The sequence below is a fragment of the Dicentrarchus labrax genome, unplaced genomic scaffold (assembly GCF_905237075.1).
Source record: "Dicentrarchus labrax unplaced genomic scaffold, dlabrax2021, whole genome shotgun sequence".
NCBI classification, from domain to species: Eukaryota; Metazoa; Chordata; class Actinopteri; family Moronidae; genus Dicentrarchus; species Dicentrarchus labrax.
The window spans coordinates 26,665,420-26,689,332 of NW_026136719.1; the positions used below are offsets into that span (position 1 = coordinate 26,665,420).

Genomic DNA, 23,913 nt, shown 5'->3' on the forward strand with positions numbered 1-23,913 from the left:
GTCATATGCACTTAAGCTGAGGACCCGTGTAGAGCCTGACACATTTTCTATACTGTTCTACACTTTGAATGCAATAACGCTGGGTTTTCACAACCCTGCTCTGTTATGAATCGTGTCAATTCCACATTACAGATGATGCTGGTGTATCTTTGCATTGCACTATATTTAACGGTGGTCCACTCTGGCGGACAAAAATAACACAACTGTCACTGTCTGGTTCAGTGTTTTAGTTTCAGTGTTGGATGCTGGCCCAGATGTAATTCTACCGGATATCCTTCTCCGCTTTGAAATCCAGCTTTTGTTTGACACATGAGACCGCAGATACACACAACATGTAACTGAGATTTTGGAGGTGTGCATGTCGGCTCTTTTGTACCCAGACACCCCTTTCTTCATCCTCAGAATTATTTTTGTGTATTTTCACAGAAGCTTGTTACAGCCTTTACCCAGCCACAGTCTCTGTGTGTTTCACCTCTGGTCATTTTGTTTTGAGCTTCAGCCCCATCCTCATCCAATCATGGTCCTGCAGGCAGCGCGCACACCCATAAACCACACCCCTCTCTCTCCACCCTCCCCCTGCTCCCCTCTCCTCCCGTCACACTTTGAAGTCCCATTCTCAAACCTTTTGGAAGAAGATCAGACCGGCTGTAAAACAGAATCACTAATTAATTAAGCCAAGTCAAATCTGAAACACTGTTTGTTTGCTCGCCAACGGAGCAGACACAACAGCCCAATTTCTTTCCTCCTGATCCAAAGCAGATCAAAGCAGACCTGTCTCATCCCTGGGTAGGGGAAAATGCCAAAAATGAAAGGCATCGTCCCAGGGAGCTTTTACCAACTTTTTGGAGAGGAGCAGCATTTGGGGTCCCGCTGTTTGATCATCTGAGGTGCTCAAAGGGAACATTGTGTGCGAGGGCAAATCTGTTCCGTAGCAGGCTCAATATGGTGGCGAGATGCTTATCTCGGAGCTAATGAAATGCCGGGAGGAGTAACAGTAATCTGCTATCACCCTCCTCCCTGCCTGACCCCCCCCCACCACAGACATAAGCCCGCTCTTTATGAGAGGAGCTGAGCCAGGGGATTGGCTGCACATCAGATCTGAGGGGCAAGACGAGGGCAGCCGAGGCAGGCACCCTCCATACCTAGCCTGTTCCAGCAGCCCTGCCACACGCACGCACAAGTGCGTGCATACACCCGTACACACACGCAGAAATGAAGGCAGTCAGGAAAGCTGCCACACACTGTGAGCAATCACACACAGCTTAGCTAGGCTACTGTATTACACACAACTGGGTCTGTCCACCCTATTGCATTCGGACAGCTCAGTGCTGGGTACTAAGGTGATTTTGGGACGGCCAGGATGAGAGTGCCTTTGTGGTGCTCATTACTTTTTCGCCTCCTTCAGGAGAAACCACTGAAGAACTCATGAGCAAGGCAGTTAATCCTCCAGCTGTCTCCTTTAGCTACTTCATGGCCAACACTAGAGAGTGTAATTTAATCTGAAACAAGGTGCTGATGAACCAGAGTCTCTTCAGCAAACTCTTCCTCTTGCATGCTTGCAGTACTGATGTAAAAAACCCTTTCATTTTTAGGCCTTCTTCCCTCCTTTGCCATTTTTGTTGGCAAATTTTTCTTTTCCTTAAACCCAGAGGAAAGCAGGCTTATATGTGTGTCTGTGATCTCTGCTCTCACTGATTTCTCTCTTATCTTTTAGTCAACATGTCTTGTTAGATGTATGGACAATGGGTCTGATCACTGCACTAAAAGAAGTTCATGCAGGGGACATCATAAATCCTCCACAGCTGTCTTTATTTGGGTCTAAGTGTGCCTGAGGATGTACAAAATGGTTTGCTATTCGAACATCGGGACAATTTATTCCAAACTAAAATAAAGAGCTGTTTAAATCAATTGTTTTTATTGGAGGACATTAACAAAGTAGTTGCAAATCAAATATTTTATCATTTGTCTGGAAGAAAGCTTATGTAGGACGTATCCACCTCGGGCTCATAAGGTAAGTCCAAACTCTGACGCCATTTTCTAAAGTGTGAAGCTTGAAACAAAAACTGATGATTAAATTCAGCTCCACTCAACAATGCTCGAAACTGCAAAGTAAGGTAGCAAAGATTTCCCATTCTTTCTGACTGAGACCCCAATGTACTTCTCCACTCGCAGACGTTGCTGGCTGTCAGTTATTCAGTTTGCTTTAGAAACTTGAAAGTGAAAAATATAATTTGTATTATGGAAATATTCACACAATCTATGGAATGTTTTATTGAAACAAATTACTTAGGCCTTCACCTTTTAATCATTGAGAATGAACAGAGCAGCCTGTTCTAATTAGCAACATCTGTCTTAAAGGGAGGACAACCTCAACCCAGACTCAGGTTCAGCCCAATGATTAAAAATCGTTTCATACTCCATTTATCAGTCGTGTTATCTCTTGTCTCTCTACTTTGTTCATTATCCAGTGAAGCAGAGTTGAAATAAAAGTGAATTCTCTGCCATGCTTCCAAATTCTGGGCTGGTTTTCGTTCAGCTCTTCATTTCTGCCTCCACCTCACGTCCAATTCTGCCTTTTAAATGGGAGGGAGGAAGAGACTTTTTACTCCCGGAGCTCTTAATCCAAGATCACATCACATCAGAGAAAAAACACAGAGGAATGGAGGCACTTTGCAGAGCACCACAGGGGGGAGGGGCGGATGAGAGACTGAGAAGGTGGAGAGGGAAGGTAAAGGGGACCTCATCAGCACATTGTTGGGGCTTAGAGAACGGGTGTGGAGCAGAGGGGAAAGGATGAATGGCTGCAAAACAGAACCACACAAGTACCTGGAGGGCAATTGCGAATGGTGTTTTTGCAGGTTTTCAATCAAATTAAAATAATGAAGGGGAGCAAAATCAGTGAAATGAGCTGGCGATGATGATGAAGAGCAGGGGGCCTACCTTCCAAACGGTAGTGTTCATCACCAATTCCCTCTGCACATGCTTCGTCCATGGAGTCCTGGAGAGAAAAAAAACAGAAGAAGACACATATATCATTTCAAGTCATATAACGGAGAAGCATCATATTTTTGTCACATAAAAACAAACATCTTTAACGGTGCAAATCCACAGCACAGCTTTCCAACACAGAGTGACATGCCCGAATCAAAATTACAGCGTTTATATATCTATATATGAACAAAGTTTGACAACTGTGCACTGAGCTTAAACAGCAGTGGAAAGTTTAAGATGATGGTAATTGCAGGATTGAAACAAACTGAGCATGAGGCTGGCAGTCAGAATTGAAACTATGAAAGAAGTATCTAAATCGCTGCCGCCGGCCCTGTAGGGAATTCTGAGAAAGAGGGATGGTAGTAGGGCTATTTCGGTGGCGTGCTATCGTTGCAGCGATACGTTCAGCGGCTTGTTTTTATCCCGGACTGTTTTCACCCGGGCCCCCCTTTCCTGGCAGCTCTGTCTGTTAGTGCATACCACAGAGACTGGAGGGACATGTGATCCCCCAGGCTTCACTATGGAAAAGTCTGGCTCAGGTATCCATGTGGCATTACAGTCATCTGGCCGAAAAAACCATTACTCACGGGCTGACAAACTCATATACATGCACACATACGTACACACACATAGTCAAACATATACACACAGATACACCCCTGGCCTCGCTCCATATCAAAGTTTTTCTATTGCATCAAAAACAAAATGCACACAGACTCTGCTGAGACAGACCATATTAACAGCAGCGTAACCATAGGTGTTGATAAACCTTAATAATTAACTTCATAAACTTGGAATTGACTGCGTTTATTGTATAAATGCTGGTGTGTTCATAGAGAGTGTGTGTGCGCATGTGTGTGTGTGTGTGTGTGTGTGTGTGTGTGTGTCAGAGGCGAGGCTGTGACAGCGTGAGAGGGGATTTCTGTGTAATCCAGCGAGGTAGAAGGTCAGATGGTGTGATCCTACCCTCCTCAGACCAGTGCCGGCCGGGCCGCAGAGCTGTGGGTGGCCTCAGGAAGAGAATACAGCAAACCACAGGACTAACTGGCTGGCTGTCAGGCTGATACCCCAAAGCAGGGACCAAGGATAAACCTGTGTTTGTTGTTGGTATGAATGGGTCAACACACGTTTCTATCTGGCTTCATGACCCTGGTCCTGAGCTGGATTTAATGTGGTCTGCTCAGCTTTAGTGTGAGGAAGGGGATATCAGTAGTTTAAATGAGAATTGCAGGATTACATTAGAGTTACTACAGAATGCAGGTAAATGATAATTGAACTATGAACCTTTATACAAGCTCAATAATACATAAACAGATGATAGATTTGTAAGCTTAAGTAGGCAATGATTTTTAGAATTGGATTCATTTCCCAGGAAGAAACAATTTTGCACATTTGCTAGCTAAGTTCAATTTGTCAATATAAGACCACAGTCATACTTAAGGCATTATTTTCAATAGGCAGTTCATTCATGTTAAAGGGATGGCAGCAATTTCTACAAGCATTTGTAGGATTTATGGTACTTGTCAGCTTTCTGTGTAGTGATAAAAATATCTCATTTGAGACTTAACTTTCCACACACATTAATGTAAACTGTAATAATGAAAGAAAAAGAAGCTTGAAACAATATTGTCTTTTCTTGGATTTATTGGAGAAGTTTCAGCATGTTTGATTGGGTTGAATTTAACTGCATAGTAATTCACAATGGTAATATTCACTGACAAGTAGCAGAGTTGAAATACACTCCTTACTGGTGGATGTTTTTAGTTTCTGATAGTAAGCCTCAGCTCAGTTGTCAGAACCTTGTGTGAAGTGTACTTTAGTTAGCTTTGAAAGAAACCATTTAACCTGCATTGGACCCAGTCTTGTGAGACAGCTGTCATGGGGAAATCAGTGTCTGCAGTACAGTTTAACATATTTAACTGCTATATACACCATTACATTACATAGCTAATACACGTTATTATAAGTTTAATTTTGACGTCTGTCCACACACACACTTGTTTTCTGCAACTAAACCTGCGTCAGGAGGACGCTCACAAAAGAGTTTTGGTTGGTACGTGTCGACCCATTCAGATAGACATTGGTATGAGCCACATCGACATGAATGGAGTATTAGACTGTGGGAACATCAACACTGGCCTCTGTCTCCACGTAGCCTCGCAGGAAAATAAAAATCACTCCACAATAAACATTCCTTCGATCCCTCACGCACAAAGATACTTACGTGCACGTACGTACACACTCAGATATAGCAACTTGAATGTATTTCTGTTTTTTTGATGAATGATCCAAAATGATTCAGGGGTTAACCAAGAACATGAGAAAAAGGGGGAAGAGGAATGTGCTAATTGGTTGTTGTCTGTGGTGATGGATGGGAGCCGTATTATTAGCCCGCTAGGGTTACTGTGGGGTTTGCTCTGGTCAGTGTAAAGAAAAAAATATCCCATACTTTTTTTACGTTACACACATACACACACACACACACACACACACACACACACACACTTCTTCCTCCTCTCATGAAAAGTCTCTGACCACTAAATAGAAATGGATACAGGGAGAAAAAGAAACACAAAGAATTTTCCAACTGGAGCAGAAAATCCTCCTTTTTTTGCCCTGTGAAGTGTCAATTATTATTTCTGACAGTTCTTTGCAGCCTGATTAAGACACCCTAAAGTTGTAATGATGTCAGGTATAGAGTATTAATCAGTTTCATTAAAAAATGGGAATGTTTGATGATACAGCTTTGAACCAAACACTGTATCCCTATTTCCCCTGATAAACGCCTTGGCCTAGCTTAAAGAGCACCTCCATTCTGACTGACCCGATGACACTACCACTTTCCAGCTCAGCTCTCTACATTCTGGCTTTGGTAGCGATTGATAAGATTGTCCTAAGCCAAAAAATAACATGTAGGAGGAGTTCTAAAAATAAGGAGTGTTTGTTTCTGAGTTTCCCCACCAGTCAGCTGGTCACAAGAATAATGAGGCACTTTTCTATGCCCAGCTCCAGAAGGAACAGCATTGGCTACACTATTCAGACCTAGGAGAAAAACATTAATCTTTCCTCAACCAACCACCAATATCTTGAACAACGCTATTGACAGAATTCCTGGTTCTACAACTAAACAACTAACATCTCTGTTCCTCCTTGATGGTTTAGTAAATTAACATACAATCTCCTTTTCTGTTTTGTTGCTGTAAAAAATATATCTTCCATCCTCTGACACCTTCTGGCTCCATCTCCGTTGTCAATGAGTCATTTCGGGATGTGACTGATAGTCCACCAAATTATACTCAAGCCTGTTAGAACCAATGTTCAATCAAGCTTTTTCCACAAGGTGAAAAATGCAGCTAAGCATTATTTACATTTTTTATTTTAAATACAAATACAGTTGAGCATGCCAATCATATTAAACACACAGAACATGACATACTAAAGACGAAGTAACAGAAGTAGCAGTTGTAGTGAGTGACAGTAGTGGTAACAGTAGTAGTAACTAGTAAAAGTCCAGCTGTTAAGCCACAGAGAATGAAAGCTTGAACTCACTCCCTTAAGTTTGATTTGAAATGAAAGAGCTCAAAGTGGATTTGCCCAAAACTGAAATGCTGGTCATCCGCCTATAGAGTGATTTCTCAAGTAATGGGTAAAGACGAGACTCAACTGATGCAACATTTGCAAACAGTTAGTGAATCGGAAAATCCAGTCTCATTAAATTCTAGCAAACATGGCATGCGTGCCCAATGATCATGATAACTATATGTGTGCATAAAACAGGGACCACAAAAGAGCCATCAATCTTGCTTGGTCCGTCAATGAGCCAATGGTGGGCTACTCTTGAGACCCTTGCTAATTCAAGGGGTCAGAGGTCACTGTGGGAGAGCATTTGAGGCCAAAGGAGAAGCCAGCACACCCTCCCACCCACAGTGTCTCAACCACTCAATAAAAATGTGAGGAAGTAAGGACCCAGTATTGGTAATATGAAATAAACACTATGATTCAACTTCACTGCTGATCAATGCTACTATGTTGCAGCGTTTGTACATTTTGTTGCTGCTCGTCTCTGTAGCTTGGGGCCCCAACAGTTTTATAAAATCTACAGCGAGGTGTCCCTTCCCCCGTGTCTCTGCAGGATGGGGTCAGAGGTGGTGGCTTCAGGGCATAAACAACCATCTTTCTACTGCGCTTGGGACCAGCAAAAATAATTTTCCAGACATGATGTTAAATGTTCTGTGGAGGCCAGAGCATAAAGCATTCTGCTTTCAACAGCAGCCAGGTCCTTCAGAGCTTCTTTGGGGCCTTTAGGACAAGGGATTGTATGGCCCCGGTGTGTTTTAAAGTTGTTCAAGCCCCTTCACAGAAAGTGATTTATTACTGGACTATAACACAGGACACAGTGTGCCTGCCCCATTACAACATCCCACCTACATTACTCGCCGGCTTGAAGGCCTGTTTGGTTTGGCCATTGGAACTATTTGGCAAAGCTCATCAGTGGCACACTTTAAGAATATGAATTTGGATATACCAAAGACAGATTAGCATATTCAAGAATAGTACTGAACAAACACTATATCGAGTTATTTCCATGAGAATGGTGCTGACTCTACTCCCCTCAGTATGTTTTCCTTACTAATGAAAATGTCTAAATGCTCTAAAACCTATTATAGTACACCAATTACAATATGAGTAAATCAATATGAGTATTAGACTAAAGTATTTACCTCAACATTAGAGCACAGGGTGCGGTGCCCGGATAGTTCACCTGGTAGAGCTGGTGCCTCATGTACTAAGGCTGAGCCCATGCTGCAGCGGGCTATGGTTTGAATCCGACCCGTGGCCCTTTACTGTGTGTCATCCCCTGTCTCCCCCCTATCATGTCACTATCAATTAAAGGCAATAAAAGCCCCGGAAAAAATGTTTAGGGAAAGGAAAATGTGATTAATATAGCTTACAGAAGTAAACACCTCTTCCTTGTAGTTTAACTAGGTGTTGCCAGTGCAGTGTATGCAGCCCAAACATATGATGAGTGGGTATAAAAGGATATCTAAAATAAATTTCACCCCAGTAACAGAAATGTGTCAACAGCAGTAGCCTTGTCAGTCTGACGCCACACCCTTAGGGAAATTAAATGAAAATGCCACATTGCTAATGACATTGGCCATTTTCATCTGGGCTTCCAAGTCGAATATGACAGCCCTGAAAAGGCAGCCAACCTCGTACACTTTAAAATCTCCTTCCTGTCAGCAGTTTGAATCATTACATTTTCTTTAAAGTACTGTGATAATGTTAAATGAGCCAAGTGATCCCTTGGTTTCTAACCTTAATCTTCATGAATTTAAATGATGAAATCATCGATTGAGTTCATTCTGTACTAATGTAGAGCAGGATGTAGCCAAACAGAGCACTCTGCTCAGCTAGCCTACCCTGAATAAAAATAAGCTTCAAAAAGTTTGAAAATAGTTTTTTGCCATTTAATTTTCAATTCTTTCAGGGCTCACATTGCATGGTGATGTTTTGGTCTTCCTCTGGATAGAGAGCAAGAGAAACAGTGAAAGCGACAGAGACAGTGAGCACATACTGGCACAGAACCGACTTGGTGAGTTAAGACAGAAAGTTGCCTCCAGCGTCATCCTTACTCTGGCTCTGCAGACATGGGCCAATTTTTTTTCTGCTGTGTGTGTTTGAAAGCAAAAGGGTACATTAAAGTGCAAATAATATGTACTTGTATGTGATTGTGGGAAAGTCCCACAAGGCCTCTTGGTCTCTACGCTGTCTGCCTCCACCACACAGGCTGACAATTTATGCGGCCGACGACAGCTCCCCCTGATCGTGCGCCAGGGCTCAGTAGAGGCAAGCCTCTAGAGCAATGGCAGCGCTATTGGCACTCCATCAAAACCCAGGAAAAATCTCATTAGGACTGCGGCTGGGTGCCTCCTGCTCTGTCCCCCACCCATCGCAATGAAAACACCTTCAGGACTGCGACATTCAAAGCAACGGTGCAGACGTATAGAGGGGAGCAACACACATGAAAGGCCATTTAGCCAAGTGGGCAAGTGAGGCAGAGCGACAGAGACAAGGAAAAATTTGGGAATAGCGGCGGTACTTCTCCAAGTAAATGTCTGCTTCCCCAGGGCCTTTCAAACAGGAGACGGTTGAGGTCGCTGACACTCACAGAACAGCCACCCAGCACTGGAGAGGGCTTTAAAGCTTTAAAAAAAGTGAGAGGTGATTATTCTCACTTCATCTCAGCACGCTACGGCATGTCCAATATACATATACCTATATTGATAGGTACTTTATAGCTGACTACAGGGAGTATCATCAAATATAAATAGGTCAGTGCAACCCACGTGATGCTTGCTGCTGTCCTTGTACCAGGTATGTTAAAATGCACTTAACTTGTCATCAGGTCTCTGTACTTTGTCCCATAAATGTAGCGCACTTGGCAAATAAAATGATTTTGACTGATTCTGTCTAGCCTGGATAGCAGCCATTCGCTAAAGTTTATGAATTACTAATGGCGAAAACAGCTGTATAGCATGGGAATTTTGCTAGAAGTAAAACAACAGAAAAACTCTTATTAGTTTTAGGGCTGCAAATTAGCTTATAGGTGTTGTGTTACTCGCAGGAGATCTCAAGAGAGGAAATACCCATCCCCCTCCACCATCCCAAAGAGTAAACTGAGATACACCGGAGGCAGTTTCAAAGGCCCGAGCAGCACAACTCTTGCAATCTGGAGCAGCGCCTATCCTGCAATGTGTGGTAAGTGCGGTGGTGATACTGGAGGAAAAAACTAAACGGACCACCAGTCATCATCAGACACCAGTTTATACCTGAGTCCGGTCTTTTGCAGTTCTTCACGCTAGAGTGCTCCTCACCTTCCAGCAACATTAAACAGCCTCATTCAAAGCCCCACGTAGCAGTAAAACATGACGCCCCGAGATGGAGCCAAGATAGAGAGTGTTGATGTGAGGTAGTGAAGCACTGCACTGCCTCTGAGTGAAGCTTCAAAGGGGATCAGTTTTCACACATGAAATAAAGATCTCAGATAATCATATAGCATAGCAAAGCTGACGCGAGACGGCCCCATTTATGGAGGGAGGGGAGATGGGGCCAATTTTCATACAACACCTACGGGCTGAGAGCCATGGCAAATTAATGTGTCTGCATTTCTCTCCAGCCAAACAAGATAAATCTGTTTTCTGTTTGTTGTTTTACAAAAAAAGTCTATCAGGCTCATCTTCATGATCCATTGAGGTAGTTTCTTGAATTTGCTCCAGCGGAACAGATGCTTGGGTCATCTGAAATGTCAGAGCTTTACAACAAACCGAACAAATGCATAAACTGATCTCATGAGCACTCAGCAGTGCCAAGAGGAAGTCATATCTGCTGTGTTTTACAATGCAATTTTATGCCTTTGATAAGAAACTCAATGCCTTTCCAGAGGTCACAGACCGTAAATCTTTTGATGTTGAGCCCTTCACATGCACCATTACCAAAACATAAGCTATCTGGTGGATGCATTTAATCAGAAGCAGCTTACAGTACATTTAGAGCAGAGTTTTATATTTTGGTACAAATATTTCACAGCTGGACAGCATTATTACAAAGTTACTATGCAACCAAAGAAAATCCTAATTTAGGGGTTTCATCAGATGGGAAAGTTGTGCAAATATCAAGTGATTACAACACCCAGCTTAAAAACCATATGTAGGCCCCAAATGACCACTAAAGCCTTCTCTTCTGTGTCACAACCACTTTGCCTGCCTTGATTTTTCACCACCTCTAGAGAGCTAAGCTGCCGACAAACTGAATAAATAATTGCACAAGTAAGTCCTTTAACTTGCCGACTAAGCAGGGCTAACGTGTAATTTGACGTCTCAGAGGGAGCATCAAAGACATGCACCTTCTCTCCAGACGCTGCGGCCCCATGCCTGACACCCCTCAGTCACGGCACACCCACTTCTCTTCCTGCACCCCAGGAAGGAAATTATAGCCATGGAGTTAGGATCCATCACCAGGCAGGTTGAAGGAAGCTGCTCTATGATTAAAGTGTGCATGGTCAGCAACACCAAGACTGGAGGGGTTTGAGGAGGCGGCACATGCCAGAGGGCTTACCGTGTTAACTCTAGTTCACGACACAGGTCATGCGGAGATTCTCCACACACACACACACACACACACACACACACACACACACACACAGACAGACCAGAAACAGTGGGTAGAAGAAAAATCCCTGCATATGGAGGAGGTGCAGTTCAGTAGAGTTTTGCTTTGTGTACTATATATTAAGTTAAATTATACTGAAGGTCTGTGTAAATGAACTCTCTGACATTGCTGGATAACATGTTGCAAGAACACGTGTCTGTGTGGTGTGTGAGCATGCGTGTGTGTACATTCGTGTGTGAATTTTTGTATGTGTTGTTTGCTCTCTGAATTTATTTGTTTTGGGTTTTTTTTACAGGACCCACATGGGTCGTGATTGGATGCTTTCCTTTTGAAGAGCGATACTGCACAGCCACCACTCATTTCTCCACGTCAGATTTACATTGCAAACACTGCCGGTCACATTACCTCACCCACATCAAAGGCTGCCTCCTGAAAGGCTCAGTGGAATATTAGCAGAGATTTACAGCCCTCATCTCTACGCTTCAGAAACATGCTGATCTGAAGTAATCTCCCTCCCCCTCTCCCTTTTTGTGTTTTATGTGTGAAGTTGGCCAACACTTTAATGACCCATTTACAAAACTTTTACACCTGCAAAGATAAGCTTTTACAACTCAGCCAGCCCCTCAGGCACTAAACCCTACCTGTTACTCAAGGTAACATCCTTTATTAGCGTTTGAAATATATATAACCACAGCAATAAACATGTATCACACTGTTTATCAAAGCCTTATCTCAACAGAGAGGGAGAGAGAGAGAGGATACAAGGTGTCAAGATCAAGAGTCTAACTGCATGATCACCCCTTCAGCAATTTAGAGATACCACATTGGGCCTCAATCACAAATGTTATCTCTCCAACTTTGTTTGTAAAAATTGAAAAAGACAACACTAGCCCTGATACACAAAACGGATGCGAGTGCCAGCTATTAGCAATAGTTTGAAGGCCCTTTAGCTGTGGACACTACTGTTATCTTCGGTATAAGTGAGACCAACACTACTACTGTTACTGCATGTTAATTATTGTCATTGAGTTGGCTGCAGCTGAACTTCTATGTAACTGTGCTCATAAACAGCAAGTCACACACTGGGAATTAAGGTAACATGTGACCAGACAGAGTGAGCAAAGCCACTTCTGTTTTTATCCTCAAGTTTCTTTGGACGTCAGAGAGTTAACGGGGGAATCTGAGCTAGAGGTGAATCCTTAAAACACATTCTCCACCAGCCAATGAACTCCACTTTGGGACCTTGCATTCCCAGGAGAAGGCTATGGTTTGGAAGGGAATGGAGACAGCCTGTCGCTTGGCCTTGATTTACAGGTGGTCTCTGCCTGCCAAGAGTAACAAATCACAACATTATGGCCCTCTGAATTCAGTAAGAGTAAAGCTCAGTTCCAAAGAATGAGAAAAGGAGAGGAGCGAAAGAAAAGAGAGGGAGTCTTATTCAAAATGACACACCTCATCTCCAAAAGCTTGTGTGGTTAGTATAGCAATAGGATATATCACCCTTCGTGAAGGAAATTAGTTTGCTCTGGGACCTTTAACTTCTTTGGCAAAAATGGCAGAGCCGTCCCACTGAGATGAGATGGGTTTACAGAGTGCGTGCACGTGTGTCAATCATTATTGCAAAAATAGGATGGATTATACATTTAAGACTGTTAAAACTAGTTGGCAACGTGCCTGCTTTCATGCATGTCGTGTTTAACAGTGAGTGTGCTACACTGTGTCTAGAGGGTCTTTAAGTAATTAGTCAGAGTTCTCTTTGAGGAGAGACAGTCTTTCAGTTGTCTGGGTGGCTTCAGATGCCAGTCTCAAGTGCTGCAAAGTGCAGGACGAACAAGGTTTTAGTCAGGAAGTCTACCTCGAGGGCAGCAAGAAAGTGACAGCCACTTCAACCTTTAACCACAGCCAAATGAGAGGAAACACTTGTGTAACTTGTCGTGCCAGCAGCTACAGCTTAGGGATCTCATAGTTCATATTCTTGCAGAGACAAGTGATCCTTGACGTTTCCACAATATTCAATTGTTTTTTTTAAATTTAAAAGATTACCTAAAACATGTTGTTCACTTGGAAGTTAGGGACTTAGACAAGCCCTCAAGCTCATAATGTTTTTTAATACAGAATATCTCAGTTTAGAATCGAAGTCTTTTACCAGGACATGTTCAATTAAAAGCTGCACACAATAGATCATGGTTTTTCATTTTCTTCCTAATGTTATCTGAACACTTTTGTAAGTTGTCACGGTTGCACTGTGAGAGCAATTCTGCAGCTTGATATGATCCAGCAGCTATACACAGCAAAAGAGACGCAAACTGTGAATGAGGAGATGTTATAAAAGCTAATCTTTATAATCAGATCTCTACAATTCCTCCAAATGACAGTTGTGAGTAACATCTATAACTACCAGCCCATCTTATTTCATTCAAAGCCAGCAACTAAACCTCATCACTGCAATCAACGGCGGAGCTCCATGTGGTAGGTGGCAGTTATGAAAACCTCTGACGTGTGCATGCTGACCAGATGGAATTGACCTCAACACCAAGGTGGCCATTCTTCCTCTCTGCCTATGCACATATATATCCATACACACATACACACATACACACAACCCATGCACACACAGATACACACACGGCATGTTTGGAGCAGACATCCTGCCAGCCACAAGCCACTACCTCTAAACATCCCTCACATCTGACCTTTTAACTGTGGACCTAAAGTCTCTGTAATTACAGAGAGTGTTTCAACTTTGCAAGTAAACATAGCAGCAGAAATAGACACTTCAACTACTATATACAAGTACGCTGGTGCCAGGGGCAGGTTTCTATTCATAGCTGACTGGAATTAGTGGCTTGTGTCACTCCTCACCATAATGAACTTGCAGCGGAGTAGGTTACTCAGATGCACACTACCTCCAAATTCTACTACCGATGCTCATACACACAGATACAGAAAAAATACAAAAAACAAATGCATGAATGAATTAAATTCAGTTAAAAGCCACATCACTTTTATTGGTTTCACAGCTCCATTGTATGCATCTTAAACATATGTAAAATAACCATATCATTAACATACAGGAAACAGCACCGACATGTACCACTTTAGGACTACACTAAGGTGTAAAGTTAAATCCACAAAAGTAGAGAGAGAGGGAGGGCTCAAATTTAACACCTTGTGTGAGTCTCTGAATAAGACAAAAGCTTATGAAATGTGAAGTAGACTATATGGAGAGTACAGATTGTACGCTAAAACACAGGAACACTTTAAATACAAGCCTATGTCGAAGCAGTCCCCTAAAGAAATACAAAACCCTTTGTCCAGCGATGCTGTTTTTTCAAATTTGAGCAAGAAACTGGGTGGGGGAGTGGTGGGTTTGACGGACAGGGCAAATGGCCCATTGGGAAGCACAGGGTTGGCCTGCTTCATGGAGAGTCTACAGGGTGAGGTCCCCTTTAGGTTGTGGCACCTGTGGAGCATAAACACACCAGGGGAGGACAGCTTTCCTTTCAGCAAGGCCGCTCCTCTGTTTAGCTTTCCTTCCACCAAAAACATCCCCTAACAGACAATCCAGACCTCCTCCAGCCCTGGCGCCACAGGAAGAGCTGAAGAGCCCTGGAATCTCTGTCTCTGGGAGGCACAATGCTCTCCCAACTCTGTTTACCTAAATCCACTTCCTCCGTTCCCTCTACCTCAGGTGGCCTTACAGCTCTGGTCACAAAAGCTCACAAACACAAGGAGGATAAATACAACAGCAGGGCTCATGGAAGCTGTGGAGTCCATCACTGGTGTTTCCCTGTGACAAGTTCGTAAAAATAACAAGTGGAAGGGAATCACGCTGGGGCTCTACGTCTGTTTGCAGTGATAAATGGATTCACATATTATGGTAAACAAATGGCTAATGTGTGTATGTATATCTGCGAGTATCTGTGTGCTTCATGGCATGTCAGTGTGTATGCACAATCCTCTGCATGTACGCACTCTCATGAGAGCTTGATAGCAGTTTTATGCAGATGCTGATCTCGTCCTATTTGAGAGCCACTTTGAGTGCTCCGTCAAATTATTCAGCACTTACTGCACGGGCCAGAGCACAACCCGCAGGGGAACCCGATAAACAAACAAGAGAGAATTATTCAGGGTTTAAACACTTAAACACCCACTTCAGCAGAGCCTTTTAAGTGGGTGATTAAAATGGGCACTGAGCTCCCACAGAAAGCTCAGAGGAGCTCAGCACCACCATAGGATCCCAAGTCACCTAGTGTTTTCCCAGACCCACACACAAACACACACACATTTGGCAATCCCTAATCTGCAACAAACATTTCTTACGACTTTTTGGTACACAGGCAGTTGATTACTTACTAAAGTCTGAGTAGAAATAGAGTCTGAAGTACAGACTGAATCATACAATTGAGTTATCTTCCATTTGAAAAACTTGACCATTGCTCTTCTAGTATTTTGCATGCTGGCTCACTGGGACACTTAATGGAACTGAGCCATCATTGATGTTGCTAGATACACCTGTGCTACAAGTCAAAATGCCAGTGCAATAGGCAAATTTCTGCACAACGATAGTTGTATAAAACCAAAATAAAATGCGGCCCAAGCTATTGGTTTATTTTTCAGTTTTATATTTTTCTACATTTATCAATGCATGTGTAATGAAAGACCAAGTCTTCAGTGTAGATTTCTGTAGTAAAAACATCATGGTAACTAACACATGGTGTCTCATATTTAATGCTGTAATAGAGGAAAATGTATTCTGTCTCTTCCATTAAAATCAACATTAATCTATTAAAGGAATTATATCAAATGTACATGCTTGTAAAAGTCTTTAATCTACCAAACTGACTGCATGGGACTACAACAATTATTTGCTTTTCCTTCCGACTCAATATTTCAAGTCAAAAGTGGAAAGGAACAGATTCCCGATGCATTAGCATGTCTAAGACGCACACACAAACACACCCACACACACACACACACACACACACACACACACACACACACAAAAAGGTTAGGTTATAGGGGTTATAGATATATCACACTATTTATATTATTTACTAGGCGCATGCTTATTAGTTTCAAGCTCATCCAAGTCCAGTTTCAAAACAAAGTAAAACCAAATATCCAAATCATCCTAAAAATCAAACTATTTCTTAGCATTGTGAAATAAACGCCACCCTCAAGCGTGGAACAAAACCCTGCAGCCTAAATGTAACTGTGAAAGGTTGGTGAGAGACACTTTGATCAACAGCTATCCATTGCTTCAAACTGAGCATATATTTGGGGAAACAAAGCACAATCTCAGCTGCTAATCCCCTGAGATTTAGAGCACATTCCCCCAGAAGCCTTTGATCTCTGGAGTGCATCCGTACAGCTGACTCCAGACATACTGCACACTCACATGCACACGCATGAATAGATACGCACGTACATAAGCACCATTTCACTCATACAACTAAGATACCGAATATATGGTTTTAATCCTAAGGACATCTGCAAGTGACAGTTGATCAGCACTTTTACAAACTTTAGTGTTATGATACTTGTTAAAGAATTACATTACATTAAATAAATCTGATACTGCGTTTCTTAATAAAATCATAAAATGCTATTTGATGTCCAATGGCCATCGTGAAATGTATAGAGCGAGCGGACGGACGTTTGAGAGCCAAAAAAAAGAGAAAAGTGGAACCTGCAACCTTTACCTTGCTCTAAACCACTATCATTCTTTCACAGAAACCCTCTCCAGAAGGCACCATTCACAGCGACCGAGAGTTATCCGCTCTGCTTTGTCACAGACGAAACTCCTCCAGCTTTTAGTAATTTATGTGACATAGGATGCCGGATATGACACTAAAGCCACCTGCATGTCCTCCAACCTCCCAGTCCCCCAGCTACGTTGACGTCAGCTCAAGACTTCCACCCCATCTTCTCATGGGAAAAAATTTTAAAAAGTCACAGAGCCCCTCTATGGCCAGGTGCTACCCCTCCTCCCCAAAGGCTAAGGCTTTTCTTCTCTTTAGAGTGTGGCTCCAAACTTTTCTCCCAGCCTCTTCAAAGAGCAACAACAGGCCCTCGGTCCCTTGGGAGCACAGAGGGGGTAGAGCCCGGTGGGAGAGGGGCATACGTCACACAGCACGCACAAGAGGCCAGCCGGTGGGAAAAGAAAGCGCACAGGGAGAGGACAGAAAGAAGGAGAGAAAGAGGAAGAGGAGTCTGCATTTGAAAGGTGCTTTCAGCTTTTAGACAAGGGCCCTCGCTTTGTGAAAACGACAAGGAGAGAAAAAGCACAACAGCAGAAGTGAAAGACGAAGGGGGCGCAAAACCTGCCATGTCTTTTATCAGACTTGGAGGCTGAGGGAATGCATTTAAAAGCTTTAGGCCTACTTCCAAAAAAAAACCTTTCTACTTTAAAAAAAAAAAAAAATCAAAGGGCTGGCAACCAACTGCGAGACAAGGGGGTTGGGGGCAGAAGTTTCACTGTGATTTACTTTTGAGTTGCATTCTGTCATCAGATGTACCTTTGCTTTTTGTCTACAATTTCATACAAGTTGATGGAAACTCAGTTTGAACAAAAATATATACGCTTTGGAATTTTGAGAGCAGCGGCTTGGGAAGGCTGAAGGTGGCTTTTGCTACACAGAGGGTAGGGCTTCGCGGCGGAGGAGGAGGAGGAGGAGGAGGAGCCATCAGTGTCACTACAAACACCTCCCTGCATGGCCCACTTCAAATGCAGCCTCATTTCATCAGCCACAACCAACACAGGGCCAACAGGGTAAATTCAAGAAACAGATGGGGGCTAGGAGGGGAGAACCAGAAGAGGGGGTGTGGGCGTTTAAGAATAGAAAGGGGCAACTTTGTGAGGAAAACCCATTAAAATAGATTATTTTATGAAGTTACTTTTGACATGGTGCAAACATAATGGGCTTTTTCTTTCATCTGATGGCAAGAGACGCAACCTAATAAACTAACCGACAGAAATTTGAACTTCCAAGTCATAACTTTTCAAAACCTTCCGCCCTATCAATGTCTATGTCAGCAACATAATTCTACAGGGGGCACATAATGTATCAAATTTACGGGTAGGTGTAGACACCACGTTGGACGCAGGGGGAAAGTGTGTCGAGGCTCACATGGCCTGGACCTCATGTGTTGAGACCCACAGATCCACCTGCCCACACCACTCACTCACTGCCAAACAAACACAGCATCTGACTCCACGGCTCATGAATGATTGTAAGAGTCTGCATGGAAACATCATTAAGCCTTCAAGTGCATCTCTATATCTAAGTCTATCTGTGTGCACAAAACCATAATTTCAATGTAAAGCCATTAATGAAGGCAAACTGCTAATGTGGGCGGCTCTTCAAAACAATGACTTGTATGAAACCGGCATTGTTCCTACAGGGAATATGGTTTGGAAAAGATCAGATCAAAAGAATTCCAAGCGTGGACTCCCCACTGTTGACACCCGACCCACATTCTCCTGGACCCTGGTTCAGCTGGGAGGGGGGCTCAAAGAACAGCAGCTATAAATAACTGTCTCACCAGGTATTCTATACAATATAGACAGCTTTTAAAGCTAAGAGAGTTTCATTCACATTCTCTCACCTAAGAGGTTGGCTTCTGTTTTGATCTGAAAGCACAGCGGGGTCGAGCTTTTACATTTCTTCTCACAGAGTGTTAAGACGTCTAATACGGTTAAAGCATGTGATACGGGGAACATTTTCTTCAGTGGGCTATAGTTTGATCACTTATACTTTTTAGAGTATATCTTTTAATTAAAAGACTTTCACACATGGCAAGATAACCATCCAACTACAGAAAAGGTTTTAAAACCAACTATTTAGGCAGCTTGCGTAACTCAACAATTCAATGCGACCCTACAGTAGTGCCGCTGTGAGATGAGAGGAAAATGGCAAATGTATCCAGAGAGTCTGATGGTAAAAATCCTGAATATTTGTATGTAGTATAGGGGTGTAAAGATTTACCGATACGAGTCAGAAATTGATTTTAACGTTATAGTTGCAACTACATCGGTACCGGGACCCCTGGATCGATCTAAATGTACCATGAACCGGTCGAGAGTCTAAAGTTATGAATCGGTGGACTGAAGCTTTGCTGCCAACTGCGCCTCCACTCTCATGGAAGGTAAAAGGTCAACATTAGGGTATTGCGAAAAGAGCGGCGAGAGAAACGTTTGCAAGGTCAGTACATAAACAAACATGTCCAACAACGCCGACACGATTTACAGTGCACCATCAAATCTAAAGTCTTAAGTTTGGAAGACATTTGGATTCTACAAGAACAAACGTCTAACCATTTGTAAGATTTGTCGAACAGCAATTAAGTACAGCGGTAGCATGACAAATCGTAACACTCCCCTGGTGAGACGGCATGGTGACACCTATGCGACCAACGAGGAGTCTGTGGATGCTAATGGATATGAAACACCCATGTATCTAGATACGCATCGGATCTTCTTAGATAGGAGAGATGCACACTCCTAATGTTGCATTGTCAAAAGCTGTAGAAAGAGAACAAATGGTTAAAACTTAGGAATTAAACATTAAAAGATTCATTTTATGATCACAAAACAAAAAAGGGAAAAGCAGCCAAATAAATATTGATGGTGAAAACACCTTTTTTCCTTTATTTATTTTCCCTCTGGGCTATAAAAGTCATTAGGCACCCAGACTTAAATTATTTATACACGCTGAGCTCCACTAACTCCAAATTTCTCAAAAACATCCAACCCTTTCAGCGGGGGCTCCTGTTCCATCCTGGGCCAAAACTTCACACACCACAAGCGCATATTTCTAAGAAAGAAGAAATTAATCATTCTTTTTATGATAATAACGTACGGTAATTGCACAGTAATAATGAAGTTTTAAAGCTTAAATTGCTCAAACCGTATGAACCCCACTCATAAAAATAAGTTTAAAAAAAACATAAGCCACGCTTCCACCTAAAAGTACCCGGAGAAGTTCCAAAATTCCTTTTCAAGGAATAAAATGCAGAACATAATTTAGACCCCGGTGCCTGGAGAAAGTTCCTGCTGTGGAAACGCAACCATAGTTTCAGGTGTTTCTCATAGAGCCAATCCCCAAAAAATGACCCGAAGACACACAGCTTGCAGTGAGTGGGATCTTGTTACTATATGAAAAGGTTTACTGCAGCTTTGGGCCCATGTCAGGATTAGCAACTTTGACACCATGTGGGTGCAACATGTAAAGCAAGTCCCAACCTCAGACCAGGACATTCATAAAAGGACCACTACCCCTCTCATCACAAAACCCCCCATGCAACACCACGGCTGCCCTTCAGGCAAAGCAAAGCTATCAAGAACACCTTGCTGCAAAAGAGAAAACAATGGTGGACTTCAGACCTGACTGGAATTAGTAGATATTTCAGTTGCCTAAGACTTCCTCAAGTCTGATGTTTGCCTTTACCAGCATGCAGATAAATCCTCATACTAGCAGCTCATTTTGTCAAGAATCCAAACCTGCATGTGTGGTTGCGTCACGATAATGCATAGTATAACATGACCTTAACACCAGAACCACTAGCAGAGAATAAAGTTGTATCGCCATAAAAAGCAAATAAAAGCATGAGGATTTTAATTCTTCAAAAGGGTGAGCATCTAAAATAAGTATTTTAAAAAGGAAAATGGTGCTACACACAACACCACAACAGAATATTACAGTCGGTGCTCTAATGTGTTAAAATGCAAGTGATCCTGGATTCTGAGCTGCATTTAATAGATAGATGCATTTCTGCTCAAAGCGTCTGGATCGTGGGTGGAGGAACTGATTTTCCTTTTGTCTTGATGGGCTCCAATTCCTCAAACATGCTGCCTTTGAGGAAGGCATCACTAACCAAAGAGGCTTAAGGCTCCTCTGAAGCAATTCCAAAGGATTTCCTCACTTGACAACAACAGCACAGTGTTTATGGCAATGCCAAAATACAAAAACAAGCATGACCTCCAACATTTCTCCCCAGCCGTTACAATCCACACTTGTCACCAGACTGTCACACTGCAATGCTTTCAACTCAGGCTTGATCTATTGTTGCTCTAGAAGAAACTACTCAGATCAGTGGATAGGATGATACAAACATTTGTTACATGAGCAGATGACAGGTCTAGCAAAGAAGTGTTAAGATCCATCCTTTCGTTTTGTCACCGAAAGCAGAGATTATAACGGAGGTGTTTTGTGGTTGACTTTAAGAGTCCTAACTGTGTACATTTTCACATTACAAGTAGATCATTTCACTGTGTGAAATCAGCAACATTTAACTCACAGTGTGCAGCCAACATGACCAACACACCCTCACCAGCATTGTTAAGTTTGCCCACCAACAAAGCTTTGAGAAAGTTTTTCAAGAGCGCATTAGAAGAGAAGACAGACCGACCGACCACTGGTGAGGTGAAAACCCTCGTCCTAATTCTGAGAAACACGCACAACAAGCAGGAGACAGTTCAAGAAGCATTTCTAATACGCTCCTTCACCATAAATACGTGAACCTCGTGGACAGCGTCGTACTCACCCGTGCAGTCAAACCGCAGTTATTCTTGTGGTGACAGTCCCGTTGCTCGAGGCGAGAGCTCGTGCAGTAGTATTTCTGCTTCACGAGCCAGTCGTCGATTCCCTTTCTCGCCAAACAGGCATTGACTACAAAACTGTCGCCTGAAACAAAGGAGCGCATTATTAGCAGCTACAAACTATGTTTTCTCGCGCTACACTCATGTTTTCCATTAGCGGTCCATCTTCAAAGAGTCGCTGCGCTGTAACGCTGCTCTAAAGAGCTGTGAGCTCACTCTGAAAACTGTTCTGCTGTCCACAAACTGAGACAAATATTACACTTTCATCATAAACGAGGAGAAAAATGAGCGCGCTTACCTTCTGGACTCTCCCTCGGTTTACAAATCGCGGCTTGAAGGAAGAAAGTCAGAAGACAATGAATACTGTTACTCGAAAGTATCGCAGCAGCAGAAAGAAGAGCTATAGCTGTGATTTCTCTCAGGAATAAGAAACCTTACCATGTTTCGAGTGCAGTTTACCCATTTCTATGCATCGAGTTGGAGTTGAAAACCATCAGAAGAATATAATCCAACGAAAGAAAGGAACAGGCTCGGATATCCAGACAGAGGAGCGTCCGTAGAGACCGAGAGCAGACTGCGCTCAGTACAGGACCGTATGACTGGAGAGCCAAACGAGCCTTTGATCCTGAGTGCCGCCACCGACGACACACACACACACACACACACACACACACACACACACACACACACACACACACACACACACACGACGATATACGACTTCCTGCCCACGCTTTCAGAATAAAAAGCTTAATTGATGAGACGCGTTGGCTTCACAAAATAATGATTAGCGAAACGAAAATTTAAAACCATACGGCACACCACTGTTAGGTTTCTAAGAAGAAAGTAAACATATTTTCATATTAATACTTGCATATTAATTAGTAAGTGTACAGCCTCATTTATGAAACCAGAACAAAAGGTTCACAGACTATTTTAAAGCCTGCACATTTAAACTTCCTGCAAACCTTAGCTAGTGGCTGAAGTTAAACCATTGACTGTTACAACCAAACCAAGCGGTCCGAAGCAATCCAGCAGAAACCCATTTTGTGTCAATTTCATATTTTCATTGCGTGTTTTTATTATGAAAATGAATGTCGTAACTTCCGGCGTTAGGTGGCTCTCTCTCTGGCAGACTTGACGCAGCTCGCTCAGCTTTCTTCCCTCTTGTCTCTCTTCAAAGCGCAGAAGAGGCGTCAAGAAAACCTACATTTCAGCCTGCAAGCAAATGCATTTACATTTACTGACAGTGTCAGCGGTTCCTAAAACTTGGTGACTTCCAAGGGTTCCTGCAGGGATCACAGGACATTAGCAGATTAATTGGGACCAACCGCCTTAGTTTAAATGAGTCCAAGTCACACCATGTAGTTTGTAACATCTAATTTGAGCGCAAATAAGATTTGCAAAGGAAGATGTTAAGAATTTGTCTCAGTGGAGCAGGACTGATGATTCCTCTATGAATAATTAAATTACCTACAGCCAACATCCCAGAGCATTAACTACAAGATCTTTTCCATACTTTATAATGAATTAACACCCTCCATAGAGCATGCCAGTATTAAATGACTGTTCATATCCCCTCTTGACCTATAAAGCCGTTCATTTCAGTAATAAACCATACCAGCAATAATCCATTCAGATGGGCTTCCTGCGGCCAAAATCATATCATATTGTGTTCTGTGGTCAGCATGAGTCTGCCTGTTTGGGGTCTTTGACGTGAGAATAAGGTTTTGAAATCGCAGTCTTGTTGGACTGAGGCAGCAGATGAAAGCAGGCTAAGATTCTTTTGAAGTCTTCAATTATATAATAAAAGACAGAAGCCACTGTGCCACGTGTCATGCCAGGCTCAATGTGACAGTAATACATACCCACTGTGGGCATCATCTTGTGAGAAATCATTGGTAAAGGTTCAGACATTCTGAGGAGATACACATGCATCCTCCAAAAATGAATCAAGATTAAGAATTTTTAATTTTAAGAATTTTGCATCCATTGTTTCCCAATCTTGAAGGATCACTGATTAGCACTGTTATTTTTCTCTGAAATACAGAGAAAAGTCACGCTATGATTTTAAAAATATATGTATATGAAACAGTATATTTCTGTACAGAAACAAGAACACACTGATATTAGGTCTGCAATACTAT

General features: G+C 42.6%; 1 protein-coding gene across 1 annotated transcript in view; it reads right to left on the reverse strand.

The window, feature by feature from the left end:
• Window positions 1-22,418, reverse strand: part of nkd1 (NKD inhibitor of WNT signaling pathway 1) — a 32,527-nt gene extending 10,109 nt beyond the window's left edge. Inside the window, exons 1-4 of the mRNA XM_051379719.1 lie at window positions 22,205-22,418; window positions 22,065-22,097; window positions 21,712-21,851; window positions 2,941-2,998 (exon numbers count right to left, since the gene is read on the reverse strand). Of these exons, the coding sequence (XP_051235679.1) occupies window positions 2,941-2,998; window positions 21,712-21,851; window positions 22,065-22,097; window positions 22,205-22,229 (256 nt within the window). The 5' untranslated portion in view covers window positions 22,230-22,418. The remainder of the gene's footprint in view (window positions 1-2,940; window positions 2,999-21,711; window positions 21,852-22,064; window positions 22,098-22,204) is intronic.
• Window positions 22,419-23,913: the final 1,495 nt, after the last annotated feature.